This window comes from Narcine bancroftii, chromosome 7 (assembly GCF_036971445.1).
Source record: "Narcine bancroftii isolate sNarBan1 chromosome 7, sNarBan1.hap1, whole genome shotgun sequence".
NCBI classification, from domain to species: Eukaryota; Metazoa; Chordata; class Chondrichthyes; order Torpediniformes; family Narcinidae; genus Narcine; species Narcine bancroftii.
Genome location: NC_091475.1, coordinates 13,176,507 through 13,197,337, shown reverse-complemented (window position 1 = coordinate 13,197,337; position 20,831 = coordinate 13,176,507). Strand labels below are relative to the sequence as shown.

General features: G+C 42.4%; 1 protein-coding gene across 11 annotated transcripts in view; it reads left to right on the top strand.

The window, feature by feature from the left end:
• LOC138738523 (immunoglobulin superfamily member 5-like) overlaps positions 1–20,831 on the top strand; it is a 166,342-nt gene that overhangs the window by 108,206 nt on the left and 37,305 nt on the right. For 5 of the 11 annotated variants that reach the window (XM_069888882.1, XM_069888880.1, XM_069888881.1 and 2 more), the window contains exon 10: positions 13,226–13,305. The exons of 3 other annotated variants lie outside the window; for them this stretch is intronic. In XM_069888882.1, the coding sequence (XP_069744983.1) occupies positions 13,226–13,303 (78 nt within the window). In that variant the 3' untranslated portion in view covers positions 13,304–13,305. Of the gene's footprint in view, positions 1–2,325; positions 2,377–6,447; positions 6,854–11,462; positions 12,862–13,225; positions 13,306–20,831 lie in introns of those variants that run through there. 3 more of the 11 variants (XM_069888887.1, XM_069888886.1, XM_069888879.1) reach the window with 3 other exon arrangements.

Here is a 20,831-nt window from a genome sequence, read left to right as displayed (position 1 = left end):
CAAAGAACAATTAACACCAAGCAAGTGCAGCAATGAGAATACTGTTGTGGAGTTCATTCAGGAGCCCAATGACTGCAGAGAAGCAACTGTCTTTTTGCCTGTTGGTGTGTGTGTGTGTGTGTGTGTGTGTGTGTGTGTGTGTGTGTGTGTGTGTGTGTGTGTGTGTGTGTGTGTGTGTGTGTGTGTGTGTGTGTGTGTGTGTGTGTGTGTTCACACTATGAAGTCTTCTTGCTAATAGAAGGCGGGATTATCAAAAAGAGATGTCTGGGGTGTGATGGAACCTTCAGTATGTTAAATAGAGTAAAAAAACTGGAATGAAAGAATATTGGAGTTGGGACAGATGGAAAAGGGTTGCTCATGACCAAGAGTTTCCGAATCAGGTAATGAAGAATCTATCCTTTCTCTGATTGGTTTTGGAAGGTGATGTAGTGGAGTAACCAATGTCAGTACATGTTGGAGATCACATGGTGAAATCCCTTAGGCAGTTCGAGTTGGCAATCCTCTCACTGACCAGGATTGGGGTACTGTTTTAAACTTCTTTAAGGAATCCTCCTTCTGTGCACGACATTGTTAATTGCAGTTTAAAGCGGTGCATAGAGTGCCTCTCTCAAAACTTAAACCATCTCGCTTTTATTCTGACATGGATTCATTATGTGATAAGTGTAAAATTTTCAAGGCTTCATTGATAGATATGTTTTGGGCTTGCCCTAGTTCATAAGATTTTTGGAAAAATTATTTTCAAATTTTATCAGAGATTTTTATGGTTAAATTAGAATCATGCCCCAAAATTACTTTATTTGGTTTTTCTCAACAAGAAGAAATACTACTCAGAGGTGAATTTTAGTGTTACCTTATTGATAGCTAGATGGGCAATTTTGATGAAACGGAAAGATAGTACCCCACCTACTCATATCCAAAAGTTACCGGAGATCATGGCCTTTCTAAGTTTAGAAAAAAAAATTTAGATACAACATTAAAGATCGAAAGTAAATCTTTACAAGGTGTTGGGCCCGTTCATGGAGTATTTCCAAAATTTAACAAATTAGGATGTTTGGATTAGTCTGGCTTCCGAAAGTCATCTTTCATTTCTTAAGTACTTTAGATATACAGGCCAAGAGGGAGGGGTTTGATTAACAGTGGGGGGGTTATTGTCTTTTTTTTTCCTCTGAGCTATTTTATAAAAGGGGTTTGATCAAGAGGAGTGCATACAATTTGCATATGTATTATTGGAGAAGTGCAAATTGTCCTTTTTTAAATCTTTCAATCTCTGTATTAGAGCAATAGATGTGTATTTTTTAAATTAAACTCTTTTGAGATATTTTAGAAAGAAAGAGATGGCAATCCTGGCATCTATGATATGCATTGGAAATACATTGGGTTTATTTGCAGAGGGATTTGGGCTGCTTAGAAAAGTGGGCTGAAAAATGGCAGATGGAATTTAATGCTGATAAGTGTGAGGTGCTTCATTTTGGTAAGAAGAATCAGAACAGGACATACGTGGTAAATGGGAGAGCATTGATGAATACAGAAGAGCAGAAAGATTTAGGAGTAACGGTACATCGTTCCCTGAAGGTAGAAACTCACGTGAATAGGGTAGTGAAGAAGGCTTTTAGTATGCTGGCCTTTATCAATCATTGCATGGAATATAGGAGTTGGGAGGTAATGTTGAGATTGTATAAGACGTTGGTGCGGCCTAATTTGGAGTTCTGTGTGCAGTTCTGGTCGCCTAATTATAGGAAGGATATAAACAGAGTGGAGAGAGTGCAGAGAAGGTTTACCAGAATGTTGCCTGGGTTTAAACATCTGGAGTATGGGGAGAGATTGGACAGATTGGGTCTTTATTCTTTGGAGCGTAGAAGGTTGAGAGGGGATTTGATAGAAGTATTTAAGATTATGAAAGGGATAGACAGAATGGATGTGGATAGACTATTTCCGTTAAGAGGAGGAAAGATTAAAACAAGAGGACATGAGTTAAGGATTAAGGGGCAGAGGTTTAGAGGTAACATGAGGGGGAACTTCTTTACTCAGAGAGTGGTAGCCGTGTGGAATGATCTTCCGGGAGAAATAGTGGCGGCGGAGTCAATTGTATTATTTAAGAAAAGGTTGGACAGGTATATGGATGAGAAGAAGATGGAGGGTTATGGGCATTGTGCAGGGAGGTGGGACTAGAAAGGGGTGTTTTGTTCGGTGCGGACTAGAAGGGCCTAAAGGCCTGTTTCCGTGCTGTAATTGTTATGTTAAAGTAAGATTCATTGTGTTTAATTGTATGAATCATCTTTCTTGTAACTTGAGGATTTTAAAAAATAATTTCCTCTTTGTACCTAGAAACATAGAAAATAGGTGTGGGACTTTATCAAAAGCTTTCTGAAAATCCAGGTAAACCACATCTACTGGTTCTCCTCTATCCACTCTACTAGTTACATCCTGAAAAAATTCAATAAAATTAGTCAGACACGATTTTCTCTTCATAAAACCATGCTGGCTGTGACCAATGAATTCACCACTTTCCAGATGTGCCGCAATCACATCTTTAATAACTGACTCTAACATTTTCCCCACTACCGATGTCAAGCTAACAGGTCTATAATTCCATGATTTCTCTTTCCCTCCCTTTTTAAAAAGTGGAGTTGCATTAGCCACCCTCCAGTCCTCAGGAATTACTCCAGAATCTAAAGAGTTTTGAAACCTATTTGGCCCTTTAAGCCTACACCGCCATTCATTTTGATCACGGCTGATCATCTATTCAGTACCCTGTTCCAGCTCTCTCTCCATACCCCCTGATCCCCCTAGTCACAAGTACTAAATTTAACTCTCTCTTAAATATAGCTGTGGAACCGGCCTCAATCACTTCCTGTGGCAGAGAATTCCATAAATTCACCACCCTCTGAGTGAAAAAATTCTTCCTCATCTCAGTCCTAAAGGACTTCCCCTTTATCCTTAAACTGTGACCCCTGGTTCTAGACTTGCTCAACATTGGGAACAATCTTTCTGCATCTACCCTGTCAAATCCCTTAAGAATTTGAATGTTTCTATTAAATCTCCTCTTAATCGTCTAAACTCCAGCGAGTACAAGCCCAGTCGTTCTAGCCTTTCTTCATATGTTAGTCCCACTATCCCTGGTATCAATCTGGTCAACCTTTTCTGCACTCTCTCTGTGGCAATGATGTCCTTCCTCAGAAAAGGAGACCAAAACTGAACATAATACTCCAGATGAGGTCTCACCAAGGGCCTATACAACTGCATCAATACCTCTCTGCTCCTGTACTCGAATCCTCTTGAACACCAACATACCATTCGCCTTTTTTACTGTTTGCTGCACCTGCCTGCCCACTTTTAATGACTGATGCACAGCAACACCCAGGTCTCTTTGCATCTCCCCTTTTCCTAATTGGATACCATTAAGATAGTACTCAGCCCTCCCATTCTTTCCTCCAAAGTGGATAACCACACACTTATCCACATTATATTGCATCTGCCATGCATTTGCCCACTCACCCAACCTGTCCAAGTCACCCTGCACACTCTTAACAGCCTCTACACAGCTTAAAATGCCACCCAGCTTCGTGTCGTCTACAAACTTGGAAGTGCTGTTTTCTATGTCCTCATCTAAATCATTAATATATATCGTAAATAACTGGGGTCCCAGCACTGAGCCTTGTGGTACCCCACTAGTAACTGACTGCCATTCCAAAAAGTACCCGTTTATTCCTACTCTTTGCTTCCTATCTGTCAACCAATTCTCTATCCACCTCAATACCATATCCCCTATACTGTGTGCCTTAAGTTTGTATAGTAATCTCTTGTGTGGGACTTTATCAAAAGCTTTCTGAAAATCCAGGTAAACCACATCTACTGGTTCTCCTCTATCCACTCTACTAGTTACATCCTGAAAAAATTCAATAAAATTAGTCAGACACGATTTTCTCTTCATAAAACCATGCTGGCTGTGACCAATGAATTCACCACTTTCCAGATGTGCCGCAATCACATCTTTAATAACTGACTCTAACATTTTCCCCACTACCGATGTCAAGCTAACAGGTCTATAATTCCCTGATTTCTCTTTCCCTCCCTTTTTAAAAAGTGGAGTTGCATTAGCCACCCTCCAGTCCTCAGGAATTACTCCAGAATCTAAAGAGTTTTGAAAAATTATCAACAATGCATCCACTATTTCATGGGCTACTTCCTTTAGCACTCTGGGATGTAGACCATCTGGCCCTGGGGACTTGTCTGCCTTTAATCCCTTCAATTTATCCAACACAACCTCATAACTTACACTTATTTTCCCCAGTCCTTCCGTCACATTAGCCCCATGGTCCCCTATTATTTCCTGAACATTATTCATATTTTCCCTAGTGAAGACCGAGCTAAAGTAGTTATTTAATTGGTCTGCCATGTCCTTGTTCCCCATTACCAATTCACCTGTTTCTGACTGCAAGGGACCCACATTTGTCTTCACTAGTCTCTTTCTCTTTACATATCTATAAAAATTTTTGCAGTCATTTTTTTATGTTCCCTGCCAACTTTCTCTCATAATCTCTTTTGCCTTTCCTGATTAATCCCTTTGTCTTCCTCTGTAGAACTCTGAATTTCTCCCAATCCTCTGGTATTCTGTCTTTCCTGGTTAGTCTATATGCTTCCTCTTTACACTTGATACACTCCCTGATTTCCCTTGTTATCCAAGGATGTACTACCCTCCTTGAGTTATTCTTTTTCCAAACTGGGATGGACAAATGCTGTATTTCATCCAGGTGATCCTTAAATGCTTGCCATTGCCTTTCTACAGTTAATCTTTTAAGTAACACTTGCCAATCTAACTTAATCAATTCGCGTCTCATACCCTCAAAGTCACCCTTCTTTAAGTTCAGAACCTGAGTTACAGAATTAACCCTGTCACTTTCCATCCTAATGTAAAATTCCACCATATTGTGGTCACTCTTGCCCAAAGGGCTTCACACAACAAGATTGTTAACTAACCCTTCCTCATTACTCAGAACCCAGTCTAGAATGGCCTGTTCCCTCATTGGTTCTTCAACATACTGGGTTAGAAAATTATCCCGTATACCTTCTAAGAAATTGTCCTCATCAGTACCCTTACCAATTTGATTCATCCAGTCTATATGGAGATTAAAGTCACCCATTATAACTGCCTTGCCTTTGCTGCACGCATTTCCAATTTCCTGTATAATGCCATCCCCAACCTCTCTACTACTGTTAGGTGGTTTATATACAACTCCCACTAACGTCTTCTGCCCCCTTGCATTTTGCAGCTCTACCCACATTGATTCCACATCATTCAAGCTAACATCCTTCCTTTCTATTGCTTTAAACTCCTCTCTAACCAACAATGCTACCCCACCTCCTTTTCTTTTCTGTCTGTCCCTCCTGAATATTGAAAATCCATGAATGTTAAGCTCCAGCCTTGGTCCCCTTGAAGCCATGTCTCTGTGATCCGAACTATATCATAGTCATTTACAGCTATCTGCACATTCAAATCATCCACCTTATTACGAATACTCCTTGCATTAAGACACAAGGCCTTCAAGCTTGTTTTTACCAGAGCCTTAACCCTATCACCATTATGCTGTAAAGTGGCCCTTTTACATTTTTGCCATAATGACCAAGATTTTTTTTTTGAAACTGGACTCTTTGCTGTAAATCGCAAGGAAACTCTCACAAGTTCTTAATCAGCAATTCCTGCACACCAGATGGCAGCTCATTTTCTGTTCCCTAACCATGGGAGTAGATACATACTTGACAAAAGGCATCACTCACTTCCAAAAGAGTACATCCAGATATTTTGAGTGGTGCAATAAAGAGACATATAAGTGCAATCCTCCCCATTATATCTGGGTGTTGCAAGGCCATTTTGAAAGATCACCTAACAAGTTTGAATTTGTTATCCTTACCAGTTATAGCCTACTTGCCCCTCCAGACCCAACCAAACCCCTCTGAAACAGCCTGACAAGCCATCCATGTCAGAAGGATGCCAGCGACGTCCAGACCCTGTCGATAAATAAATTAAAACAAAATGCTGTAATGGATTTTGAGCAGGGTCGGTGCCATGGGCATAGCTCCTCTCCCCCAGTGAAGTGCGGCCATCACTCGCCATCAGACTGGCCCCCAACCCCTGCCCCCCGGCATCACTAGCGTGTGTCAAGTGTCACTCGCTGTCAGACCACCTCCCCCCCCCCCCCCCCCCCACCGCCGCCCCTGCTGAGCATTGAGCATTTCAGTGTGCCCCCCCCAACACGTTAATGCTCCCCACCATTACTCGTTCTGGCACCAATGCTGACTTTGAGTCAGTTATATCTCATGTCATGATCTATGGAGTGGGAGATTTGATGTACGTTAGTTAAAGTGGCATGCATACAACATAATATTCCTAATCATCTCATTTCTAAATTACACAGAATAATGTTTATACATTTATCTCTTTTTAATTAGTTGTTACTGCACTTGATATTAAAAAGTGATGAAGACCGACAGACTCATCGTTTATGCATAACAGAGGTTCTCGCACAGTAATTGTACTTGCGATACTCCGGAATGTTGAATTTAAAAGAAATTAAAAAAGACTTCGATATGACAGTATGGATGGATAATTCCAGTTCATTTTGAAATGCTGTGAAGAATTGTTTAACATTTTTTGAATAACCTTGGGCAATGATTTGTATAGTCATGAACTGAATACACGGACAATTCTGGGGGTAAAGAGGTCCTTGAAAATATTTTTTGCACATTTTAATTTGCACTATGATTTCTAATAGCCACGTGATGGAGGTTTTCCCTGGGCGTCTATTTCTGTAGTGGAATAAACTAATTGATTGCAATTGTTCAGAGAAGTTCTTGAAGGAGCTGAATTTTTAATTTTATTTTTCAAAATTATTTACTTCGATTGAACTCTCCACTCAGCCTTTGAAGGAGTAGGTTGAGCAGAAGAGTTGAAAATGAATCAATCTTTTGAAGTGCTCTGTTTCCATGCTTTTACAGCACAGGTTGGAGCTCCTGAGAATTACCAGGTCACATCGTCTCTGTTCCTTAATTTAGTGTTACGCCAATCGATTCTCTATCTCTAGATTAAAATTTTAATCTGACCATCAGGGCACAATTATTGGATATGTTTTTAGATCAAAATTATGAGGTTGAAATAATATGCCGTATAGACGCGTGTAATAGCTGATACTGTGTAAAAGCTGACCCTCAAAAATCTGGTATTTTCCATATGTCACATTTTAAAGTCGACCCTCCCCCCTCTATTTTTGGCCTCGGCCGCCACATCTGAGCTCCGGATGCCCCGACTGCCGTCTCTCACCTAGGCCCAGGCCACTCACTCATTGGACACCTGATGCCCCTACTGAGACTCTCCCCAATCCCCTGGCCACCTGCCCACCGACGATCCCGACTATTACTAAGACTAGGCCGCCTGTCCATCGGAACTTCTGACGTCCTGACCATGGACTCTTGCCTAGGCCCCAGCCCCCCACCTTCTGGAGCTACCAACACTCCGAACACGGACTACCTAAGCCCCAGTCGGCCGCACATCCAATTTCCCATCGCCCCGACTGTGGACTCTTGCCTAGGCCCCAGCCACCCGCCCATCCAAGCTCCTGGTGCCATGATTTTTTTGCTGGTTGCTTGAGGCCATCATTTGCTTGACTTCTGGATAACAGGGGTTTTATTGCACATTGATTAATTTGGGTTCCTTCATTCAAAGGTTGGGGGGGGGGGGTGTTTAATTCACTAATAATGCATTGAGTGGCAACATTGCCCATTCAAATGCTTTCAGAATCAAGTTCAACTTCAAGTTTATATATCATCTGATTGTACAAGTACAACCCAACAAAACAGCGTTCTTCAGTCCTTGGTGGCACACACCGCAAACACACATAGATGTAACACACATCCAGACTAATGATACACATGCACAGTATGTATTTACAAATGTTAAAATAAATATATATTATTGTTAAGTAAATAGTTGAGTCATAGAGGGCATGCATGAGCAATTCTTCAGTTGTTCATTTGACTCGCTGCCCGCGGGAAGAAGCTCTTCCTCAGCCTGGTGGTTCTGTCTCTGATACTCTTGTCCCTCTTTCTCATTGGGAGTAGCTGAAAGATGCCGTGTGCTCAGTCATAAAGGTCCTCACTGATTTTGTAAGACCTCCCGAGACAATGATCCCAGTAAATCCCATCGATAGGGAGGAAGGCGGCCTCAGTGATTTTCTCTCCTACTTTTATGAACCTGCAGATTGACCTCCCATCTGATGCTCTATAGCAATCATACCTCCCTGTGATGCAGCTGGCCAGGGATACCCATGATGGAGCTCACATAGGAAGTTGATAGGATGGTGGCCAGTAGCCTTGCCAACCTTATCCTTCTCAGGAAGTGCAGTGACTGCTGTGCCTTCCTGACAAGTGAGATGTTTTTTGTCCATGATAGGTCTCTTCTTAATTGGACTCATTCTCTTCAGACCTGATCATCTCAAGAAGCACAGGGAGCCTTGAATAGTTTCTTGTTTGGACAATGCTTTAGGACCAGGCTTTATTCCATTTGTTATTCACTGTTCAAGATTACAAGGCAAAGGTAGCAGCACCAGAAAATGCTTCTTTGAAAACAAGAAATGTAAAGTGTGTGGGTAAATAGATTAGTTTTCAATGAAGGGCTTCAGTGAAAATAGGGATAGAGAGCACTGGACAATTTTAGAAAAGGTCGTTTTGTGTGGACCAAGAACCATATGCACTTTCAGCTTGGTGTTTAATACAATCATTTCCCAGAGGCTGGTGGAGAAGCTGTCCTCGCTGCGACTCAACACTGCTCTCGGCAACTGAATTCTGGACTTCCTAACAGAAAGACCGCAGTCCGTCCAGGTCTGTAGCAGAACATTGAGCACCGTCACGCTATGCACAGCGCACCACAGGGCTGTGTGCTCAACCCCCTCCTGTTCATTCTACTGACCCACGACTCAACAACCTGAGTCTCAACGTGCACAAGACAAAAGAGATGATTGTGGACTTCAAGAGGACCAGCAACGATCACCCTCCTCCACACATTAATAACTTGGTAGTGGAGAAAGTAGGGAGCACCAAGCTTCTTGGAGTCCACTTAACAAATGAGTTCACTTGGCAGGAAGGCACAATAGTGACTGCACATCCTGAGAAGACTGAAGCCGGCAAGGCTACTGGCCATCATTATGTCAACCTTCTACAGGAGCTCTGGCCGGCTGCATCACAGTGTGGTACGGTTGCTGCAGAGAAATGGTGCCGTAGTGAGAATGCTGAACGAGCAAAGGAACTGCTCACATTAACCATCCGAGACTCGAAGATTTACTCAACAATATTTATTTTTATATATGAATACTTGTATTGTTATGTCTGGTTAGTGTGTCTGCGTGTTTTGTACCGTGGATTGGAGAATGCTGTTTCATCGGGTAGTACCTTGATGATAATAAACTTGAGGCCGCCCTTAAATTTGCTGTTGCCCCTGTGCAGTATGTCACCCACTGAGAATGGCTGATTTAAATCCATCCTATCCATGTATCAATTCAATTTTTTATAAAACATTGCAAAAGCATCTGTCTCTACCACCTCCCCTGGCAGCCAATTCCATACACCCACCACACTCAATGTACAACAGTTACCCCTCAGGTTCCTGTTAAATCTCTTTCTCCTCACCTGTCTTTGACCAGGCTTTGCTCAGTGACAGACTGCCTGGTGACCTTTCTGGCATATTTTACTATGCCATAGAAATTCCATAGGTGCAAGATGAATGATACAGCACAGTAGAGCATCTAGTCAAGGTGTAGTAACAGGTTAATCCCACCCTGCTTCCTTTCCCCACATCACTATTACCCAGCTCTCTTTTAAAGTGTCCTGTTATCTATGATTCCAGCATGCCCTGAGGCAGTACCTCCTAAGACACCACGGGCACATCTTTCTTTGCTAATCTTTTTAAATTGGTCCTTTCTGGTTGCTAACATTTTACCCATTGAGAGCAGTTCTTTACTCTTGTCAAAATGAGCATCCTTGAACACTTCCATCAAACTGTTCCTCAATACTGCTCTTCATTGTGAGCAATGTCAGCTTCTCTCAAAGCACCGATGTTCCTCACCACCGAATAAAGAGGTCTTATATTTTTCTCGGTCTTCTCAGGACATCTTCAACCACTTTAAAACTAACAAAATATTTTTGAGTTTCAAGCACTGCTGTTATAACTGGGTGGCAGGGGTTTTGGGCTGAAAGGGCTTCTACCATGATGTATAGTTAAAATAAAATTTTTTAAAAAGTAGTTGCTGCTCCATTGAGTCACGGAACCAATGGGAATCTGTTCCACCTTGCGTGTACCCTTTCTCCGCCCCCAAACTTTGAGCCTAATATGTAGTTTCATTCCACTTTTCCAAGGCATCCTATTACTTGGGCCACATATATCTCAATTTCTCCCTCTTTCTGCACACTAATTATACCATTTTATATAATTTAAAAAAAAATTTAGACATACAGCAAAGTAACGAACCCTTTTGGCCAATGAGGCTGTGCCACCCAAATAACCCAATTCACTTACCATCCCTGTACAGTTTTGAAATATGGGAGGAACCTAGAGTTCCCAGAGGAAATCCACACAAGTCATGGTGAGATGGTACAAATTCCTTACAGACACCGCTGGATTCGAACCCTGGTCTCTGGCAGTGTAATAGCACTTTGCTAACTGCTATATCACCTCCCATTCTTCAGTCCAAAGAATATAATTTTACGTGTCTATGCATTAAATGTAATCTGTCAGTCTTATCAGTCAAAGGCCTTTGACATCCATAACTATTCTCCCTACTGTTTACCACATTTCAAGTTATTGCTAGTTTTGAAAGGTCGTTATTGCCAAGGTTCACAAGTAGAGAAGTGCAATCAACCTGTCAAGGTTTAGGTAAGGGATGAGGGAAGGGTGTGTGCCAGAGGGTATCCATGTGAGGATTTAACTGACCATTTTCAAACTCGAACCAAAGAAAAGGAAAATGACTCTGACCAGTGGCCCTGGTCCACCGTCATGATGTGCACTTAGAGGCTGGTTATAGCTGGCATCAACTTTAACACATAATTTAAGAAATAACATCACAATATTCGAACAAATATGGGAGCCATACATGAAATACAATAGAGAAATCCTACCATGGACCTCCACCACCTAAAATGACAGAAGGAGAAGACAACGAAAAGAACTGACTCTAAAATTTCTTGTTTATTTTATTAAGTGGCAACATTGTTTAACGGGTTTAATGTATCTTATAGATTGAACTTTGGGTGAATGGGAAAGGGGGTGAGGGAGGGAGGGAAGGGAGGGGGAAAAAGGGGGAGAAAATGACACTGTATATATCTTGGTCAATATGGTTTATAGTGTGAAAAATAAAAAATAAAAAAAAACTTTAACCTCTCAACTAGCCATGACCGATTTCAATTTGCATGGTGTCCAGATAGGTCCACGGCGGCTGTTATCTCCTCCAGCCCTCCACTTGGCCTTGGAACAAATGGACATCAAGGATAACTGCGTCATACACAAAAGAGCTGGAGAAACTAAGCAGGTCACTCGGCATCCATAAGAAGCAAAGTGTCACTAACTTTTTGAGCGTTCATCAAGGTAACTCCATTCATCTGCTCCATACCTTGAGGAAGGGCTCAGGCCCGAAATAATGGTCACCGTTTGCTTCCGATGGATGATGACTTTCTCGCGCACTTCTGTACATTGTACTTGGACCCAGCATCTGCAGACCTTCCTATTTAATTCCATTTATGTCAGTCTACTGTTTATTGTCTGCAGTAAATAATGATCCTCATTCTATAGTCCCCAGTAATCTCATCCATGAACTTCAGGATCTTGGCCTCAGTATCTTCCTCTGTAACTGGATCCTGCAATCAGTGAAGGTGACTAATAGCTCGTCCATGATCACATTCAACATTGGATCCTCGCAATGATGTATACTCAGCCCCTGATACACTTTCTCTAGACCCATAACTGCGCAGCCAGATATCATTCCAACTCCATCTTTAAGTTTTCTGGCAACAACAGTCATTGATCGGATATCAAATAATGATACGATGAACTACAGGAAGGATCTTGAGAGTTCAGTGATCTGGTGCCAAGATAACAATTGCTCTCTCAATGTTAGTAAGACAAGGCTGATGGTTGACCATGAGAGGGTGGCATTAGAGCCCACTCACTAGTTCACATCAATAGCTCTGAACCTCAAGTTCCTGGAAATAAATGTCTCCAGTGACCTGACTCAACCAACCTCAACGACACAACGGTCAAGAAAGCACATTGGCGCCTCTACTTCCACTGAAAGGATGAGAAGGTTCGCAGTGCCCATTAGCAACCTACTCAGGTGTGCTATCAAAATCATCCTTCCTGGATGCATCACAGCACGGTATGGGAGCTACTCCTCCCAAAGTCGGAAGTAGCAACAGAAGGTGGTGAATGCAGCTCGGAACATCACACAAACCTCCCTCTCGTCCAACTTGAAAAGGGGAGCCAACGTACTGAAGGACTCATTCTACACTGGCTGCACTCTCTTCTCCCACCTCCCAATGGGGAGAAGGCTCAAGAGCATAAAATAGGGCACCGACGGGTTCAAAGGCAGTTTCCAGCTCACAGCCATCAGGCTCCTGGATGACCCCCACAATAGTGATCTCATGATATGGACTAAATGGCCTTTGAATGTGACACTGTACTCTGTCGTATGCTCTCCACTTTGCACTGCTGTGTACATGCTCAAGTTGATTTGTTGAAATGCTGATAAAAATGAACCTTCTCACTTTTCTAGGTGCACTGTGTGACAATGAACTTGTAAGTTAGTTAAAACTGCATCAAATATATAAAGATCTAAACTACTTTGACTCTCTGCTTTATCAGTTCAACATTTCAAACAGCATGAACACAATTCAAAGTTTTTAAAAAATATCTACCATGTCAAGAAAAGGCTTCGATCTGGTGAATAGGCAACATTCTGGATGAAGCTTATAAACCAGAGCAGAAAGATTTTAAGGACTTGGGCATAAAGGGATCAAAGTGAAAATCGAAGAATTTTATTTTGTGTTCAGTGAGTTTTGATCTTTAAAATATGATGGAAGCAGAATGAATCACACAAAAAAAATTGAAAATGTAGTTGAAAATGAATTTGCAGAGCAACGAGGCATCAGCAGGAACTTGGGCTAACGGGAGGTTTTATTTCACTTGCAGGAATTTCATCATTCATTCCTAATGTCCTCAAGTAGGCGATGGCAAGCAACTGAAATAAGTGCTACAGTGGTCCGATGAAGGTTGGTGGTTGGTGCAAGCACGGTGACAACATTTTATAACTACTATATCTGCATTTCAATCATCAGTTGCAGAAAGCTGGTGGCCAAGTGCTGATCAATGAGATCAGTAGACATGTGTACTTGGTCTGCATGACCAAAGGCTTGTCTCTGAGCTCCATGACTCCATTATTCTGTGACACAATGACATGAAGAGTGTCCAAGTTCAAGCTTATTATCATCCAGTGGCATAAGTACAACTTGACGAAACAGTATTTTCTGGTCCTCAGTGCAAACCAGACAGCGTACATATTGCTTCGTGAATATGAGAGTCTCGGATGGTTAGTGTGAGCAGTTCCTTTGGTCATTCAACATTCTCACTGCCGGTGGGAAGAAGCCGTTTCTCAGCCTGGTGTCCTGGCTCCTGTATCTCTTCCCCAGCGGAAACAGCTAAAACTTGCTGTGTGCAGGGTGGAAGGGGTCCTCAGTGCTTTTGTGCACCATCTTCAGATGACGATTCTGATAGGTCATGTCGATGGGGGGGAAGGGAGGCCCCAGTGGTCCTCTCTTATGGTCCTTTGGATTGCCCTCCGATTCAATTATCTACAGCAGCTGTACCACACTGTGATGCAGCTGGCCAGAATGCTCTCGATAGAGCTCCTGTAGAAGGTTGACATGATGGTGGTCGGTAGCCTTGCCCACCTCAGTCTTCTTAGGAAGTGCAGATGGCTGTTGAGCCTTTCTGCCAAGTGAGGAGATGTGTGTCCACAATAGGTCACTTGTTAAGTGAACTCCAAAGAACTTGGAGTGTGGAGTGGAGGATGGTCGTTCCTGGTCCTCCTGAAGGATGGCCTTTGAGAAGGTAATTTTTTCAAAGAGATGGGCACACACTTGGTGGAAAAATGGCTTCCTTTCAATGCTATATATTCCTTAGCTCCTACAAATTGCTACCAGTTTGGGTCACCTTGCCATCAGATGCTAAAAATCCAGGGCAGCATTTTTTTTGATGATTTTTATTCTGACCAATTAATTGCTTTATCAAATTAATTCTTGTTCACATTCATCATTGCAACTGGGCATCAAACTCTCAGTCAATAAGATGCACTGGTTGAATAACTGACTGCATTATATTGCAGTTTAGACCTTGTGCGCTGAGGTAACAGCAAGCAAGCACAAACTCGAAAGACTGTACAACAGGCTTTATTCAGGTAAAAGTCTGAGCACCAGTTCATGCTTCGGTGGCTCCCATGTGACTGGCTCAGGAGGGGCCGGCTCAGGTCCATATTCGGGTTGGCTAATTGACAGCCAGCCAGGAGGAGCCTAGGGTCTATTCAGGTCAGCTGATTGACAGTTGGCCAGGTGGAGTCAGCCCCTTAGGTGGTCATCCTGCAGGTACAGAGATCGCCCCCTGCAGTAGGCTGGTAGTCATATCACCACAGACCTGCCATTCTCAATGGGGCTCCTCTGTCCCTCTGGGGGCGACAGCACATTTAATTATAAGCTTTTTTTCATTTCACGTCACATAACATGAATATTTTAATGTTTATTTTATGTAGTCGGTAGGAGAGTATGGAAGAAACCAAAACTTGACTTCTTCACAGGGAATGGGGCCCATAAACTTTAAGCAGAGTCCTGATGGGCTGTAACCGTTGGCCGACAAGGGGGAAAAAAAATAATTGAGGACCCTTTCCATCTCGCACGCAGCTTCTTTCAGTTCCTCCCATTAGAAGATAATAGGAGTCTAAAAGCCGGCACCACCAAGCTGAGATAAAAGTAACAACACGAAGCTGGAGAAACTCAGCAGGTTAAACAGCGTACATTATATAGCAAAGATAAAGATACATAACCAACGTTTTGAGCTGGAGCCCTTCATTTGCTGCATAAAGGCCACTGTTTGACTTGCTGAGCTTATCCAGCATTGTGTTTTTACCTCAATCACAGTGTCTTCAGAATTTCGTATTTTACTACCACCAGGCGGAGAAATAACTTCTTCCCACAGGCAGTGAGAATGCTGAGTGACCAAAAGAATTGCTCATATTAACCATCCTAGCTAATATTTACTGAACAATATTTTTTTAATATATGTATATTTGTCCTGCACATGTATTGCTTGGCTGCATGACTGGTTGTGTGTTTTGCATGTCTTATACCGAGTAGCAGAGAATGCTCTTCACCAGGTTGTACTTGGGCAATCGAATGATAATAAACTTGAACTCGAAAATATTAAGAATGGCTGGGGTAAGCATGTACACTGACATGGTGAATTGACCGTATGTTTTATTGAGTGTGCCTTGGCCCCATTTTCATGCACTTAGCCTGCCATTAGAGGAGAAAGCAAAGCAAGGAATCAGTCAAACAGGAGATAAGGAGTCTAGGAGATATTTCTTTACCCAGAGAGCAGTTAGAATGCATAACTTGCTACCAGAAGATGTAGCCAAAGAAAATGGCATTGATTCATTTAGGGAAATGATAGATAAACATATAAAAGAGAGAGGGCCAGAAGGATATGCTGACACCACTCCCTTCCATAGACTGTGATAGCTTCTCCAGTACCACATTCCACATGTTACTGAAATGTCTTCCTTCTGCCTCAACCCTTGGCCATCACTCTTGACCACAGAACCAGGGTATTCCTCAGGCTCACCTTCCATCTGACAACCTGCACATTCATCCGATCAGTCACCAACATTATTGCCTCTTGCAGTGTTGCCAGTCTTTTCCAGTGCAGCAGTCCAAATAGACAACTCCCTTTGAGAAACTTCATTTTGCCTCTCAGGCATATCTTATCCTTTTTCATGTCAATGTTCGGTTGTGGCGTAGATAAAAGCTCACACTCCATTGGAGGGAGAACAAACATAGGTAGGGTTCACAAATAGGCTTCAGTGGGGTTCTGGGTTTAGGTGGGAAACCCGGGTTATATATGGGCACAAGGGGGAGGAGCCGGGAGGCTGGATCAGTCATCAGTACAGCACAATTCTAGTGAATCCCAGTTCACCACACTGGGACATCACCTTCCACTTTACCTGATCCCTTCCTGTCTTTTCCCGGGTAACCCGCATAACCTTTCGAGTGTTTTGCTCACTGCCAGATTGAGTGTCTACTTTGTGGAAACTCTTTTTTCAGTTGGCAAGTGAGACACTGACCTGTCACTTTAATTGTTCAACTCAATCCTTGACTGACCTCACTGCTTTCTCAGAGGGCAGTGAATCTATGGAATCTACCTCATAAAATACATTTAAAGACAAGGTTGGATAAGTTTTTACATAGTAGGGGAATTAAGGGATATGGGGAAAAGGCAGTTAGGTGGAAATGAGCTTGTCATCAGAACAGCTATGATCTCATTGAATGGTGGAGCCAGGCTCGACGGACCGAATGGCCGACTCCTGCTCCTATTTCTTATGTTTTAAACTCAAGGAACAGCACTTCAACTATTGATTAGGTACTTTACAACCTTTACAATCGAATGAACTCAAACATAAGTAAAGATTTGGATCCACCGCATTTCGCCGACCACCGCAATCACACTTGGCTCTCCATTCAGGCCTGGATCACTGAGACAACAGAAACACGCACATCAGGCTGATTTTCATCGATTACAGCTCAGCTTTCAACACCGTCATCCCCTCAGTAAGCTGGTCAGCAAACTCAAAAACCTCCCCTCCCTCTGCAACTGGATCCTGGACTTCCTCATCGGAAGACCACAGTCAGTGTGAATTAATAACAGCTGCTCCTCACTGACCATCAATATAGGTGCACTTCAAGGATGCATGCACAGCCCACTGCTCTACTCCCTCCATACCCATGACTGTGTGACTAGGCAGAATTAAAATGGGATCTACAAATTTGCCAATGTTACCACGATCATGGGCAGAATCACAGATGGCGATGAGGAAATGTACAGGAGGGTGATAGATCAGCTAGTTGAGTGCACTCAACATTAGCAAAACTAAGGAACTGATTGTGGGCTTCAGAAAGGGGAAACCAGTCTTTATCAAGGGATCAGCATGGAAAGGGTAAAGAACTTCAAATTCCTGGGTATCCACATCTCATCGGTGGAAGTTACCAGCAGTGGACCCATAGCCCATGCAAAGAAGACCCGGCCACGTGGATGCAGGAGGGAGGCTACAGGTTAAGCTTTGAGAAAGAAAACCTTTATAAACTGGATTAAACTGCTATATTTATCTTCTACAAACTTTTTCTAATTCAATGAATTCCAAATCTTTTAAGTTGTTTCGTGCCACCAGACAGGGATGTCCTTTAAGCCCATTATTATTTAATTTTGGCTTTAGAACCTCTAGCAGCGGCTCTTCGGCAATCGGCTGATATCTCAGGAATCAAGAGGGCACATAAGGTGCCTCTTTAAGCAGATGATCTTTTATTGTATATATCGAATCCTGATCCAATCCATTTTAGCATTTCTTTATCAATTCGGGCAATCTTCAGGATGTAAGTTGAATTTGCAGAAGAGAGAGCTGTTCGTTCCTGCTCTTTGGATTCCTCTATTCTTCTTAAAATAGCTAAAAATCAGTTGAACGATCTCAGTGTTACTATTACCAAGAAATGCAATAACTTGTTTAAAGAAAATTTTCTTACTTTAATGAGTCAGTGGTCTCCTCTTTTGATGGCTTTAATTGGACATGCCAATATTATCGAGATGAATATCACTCCAAAATGTTGATATACTTTTCAAGCTGTTCCTGTTTTTGTTCCCAAATCCTTTTTTGATTCATTGGATTCTGTCGTATCTTCTTTTATATGGAAAAATAGACTTTAAAAAGTTTTCCTTCAAAATATTAAAAAGAACAGGGGCTTGGCATTACCTAACTTTAGGTTTTATTAGATATATTAGTTTTTTTTAGATTCATCACAAGGGAAAGTTAGGTGCTTCAAGATGGATTAAGTTAGAAAATAAATCCATCAAAAAGCATTCTCTTTTTTTGCTACTTGGAGCACCTTTTCCTTTATTGATCTCCAAATTAACTGATAATTTTGTTGTCAGACATACACTGAGAACCTGGTTTCAATTTAGGAAACATTTTGGGTACCTTAGATTCTCATTAATTAGTCCTATTTTAGGTCATTTTTTCTTTGTACCATCGATTCAAGATACCAGTTACCATCATTAGTCAAATTTAGGTATCCAGTCCTCTTTAGATATTTTTACTGGCCAAAACCATGTACCTAGGAAAAGATCTGGACCCATTGCAATTAGCCTATTGTCACAATTGCTTCACAGCAGATGCAATATCACTGGGTCTCCACTCAGCTCTGGATCACTTCGAAAGCAGCAACTCATACATAAGGCTGCTCTTCATCAGCTACCTCTCGGCCTTCAACAACATTATTCCCTCAGTGCTGGTCAAGATGCTACAAACTCTGGCCCTCTGCATCACCCCCATCCCCGCCCCCACCCTGCTCTGCAACTGGATCTTTGACTTCCTCATCGGAAGGCCACAGTCAGTACGAATTGGAAACAATGTCTCCTCCTCAGAGGGGCACCTCAAGGATGTGTGCTTAGCCCATTGATCTACTCATTATACACCCATGATTGTGTGGTCAGGGACAATTCCAATGCTATCTACAAATTTGCCAATGACACCACAGTTGTCGGCAGAATCACAACTGGCAATGAGGAAGTGTACAGGAGGGAGATAGATCAGCTCTTTAAATGTTGTCATGCCAACAATCTTGTGCTCAACATTAGTAAAACCAAGGAGATGATTGTGGACTTCAGGAGGAAGTCAGGGGAACAAGAACGAGTCCTCATCAAGGACTCTATCCTGGAGTCTCCATGTCGATGCAATCACAAAGAAGGCTCGCTAGCAGTTATACTTTGTGAGGTGTTTGAGGAGATTTGGTATGTCACCGAAGACTTTAGGAAACCTCTACAGCTGTACCATGGAGAGCATTCTGGCTGGTTGCATCACTGTCTGTTATGGAGGTGCCAACTCTCAAGACAAGAAAAACTTCAGAGGGTTGTTAACTCAACCTGCAATATTACAGGCACGAGACTTCCCTCCATTGAGGACATCTACAGGAGGCGGTGGCTCTATCGTCAAAGAGCCCCTCTACCCAGGCCACTGCCCTCTTCACTCTGCTACCATCGGGAAAAAATGTACAGGAGCCTAAAGACAAGCACTCAGCGGCTCAAGGACAGATTCTTCCCCGCTGCCATAAGATTCCTGAATAATCAATGAACCACAGAGACTGCCTGATTCTGATAAGATGCCTGTATAAAGTAATCTCTTCTGTATATAAAAAAGCAAAAAGAAAAGAAAAAAACATGAATGAAAAATGGAAAAAAAGGAAAGAAAGAAAGAAAAAGGAGAGGAAAAAACCCTCATCCTTCTAAATTCAAGTGAATACAGGCCGAGATCCATCGAATGCTCCTCTTACATTAACCCACTCAATCCTGGTATCATTCTCGTGAATGTCCTCTGGATCCTATCCAATGTCATCCTTCCTTAATTATAGGGCCAAAAACTGCTCAGAATACTCTGAGTATGGGTTCTAAAGCCTCTGCATCAAATTTTTGCTTTTATATTCTTGTCCCCTCAAAATATTGGTCTTCCTTATTTCTGACTCGACCTGCAAGTTAACCTTCAGGGTATCCTGCACTAGGACTTCCAAGACCCTTTGGACCTCTGCTTTCTGAATTCTCTCCCCATTTAGAAAATAGTCTGTAGCCTCTTTCACACTGCCAACCCTCCTAGGAAGTGGGAAAATGACCGGGCATCCTGCACTCGGGAGCCGTTGCCACTGCACCAAGATTTACCTGGTTAATTGACAATCTGACATTTGAAGGGGGGGGGGGGGTCCCGCCTCTAGCGGTGACAATGTGAGAGCAGGTTCTGCTTTCATACCACCAGAAGCCAATTCGTGAGTTAACTTGACCAGGATCTGACACTTGCCCCCACCATGTGCCCGGTTGAATTTAACTTGCACTGCCAGGCTGGGATGTTTCACACCGCACGATTAGTGGGAACGGACCCACTAAATTAACCGGTTAACCCACATGAAATCGGCGGTGTGAAAGGGGCTAAATTGCCTCGAAAAGGGAGACAAGACACCACTCTTCGAGCAACTAGTCTTTTGACTCTATTTTTATAAATGCCTATCCTAATCTGAGTATATAACATATAACCATATAACCATTTACAGAGCGGAAACAGGCCATGTCGGCCTTTCGAGTCATATTTGTGTTGAATAAAATTTGTACTTCGTTCAGAAGTATATGATCTCAAAGCATAGTTTTGTTCTTTGCACTCCCAGAGGAACTGGAACCTCATCTTCCATCACTAAGGTCACCGTTAGATAGTTTGTAGCATGCGAAATATAATAATAATCAATGGTGGTGGTCACACTAATCTCTGCCTTTGAAGCTCTTTCAAACATCTTTCTGCTGGGCCACATCAGCTGACAAACAGGGAATGTCTAGAATGCATTAATCTTCAGTCTCAGCAGTTTAAGCTGTCACCATGACAACACAATCAATGGGCTACCTAGATCTGTGACATATTGTGGACCAACCAGGCAGTGAGACACGTGAA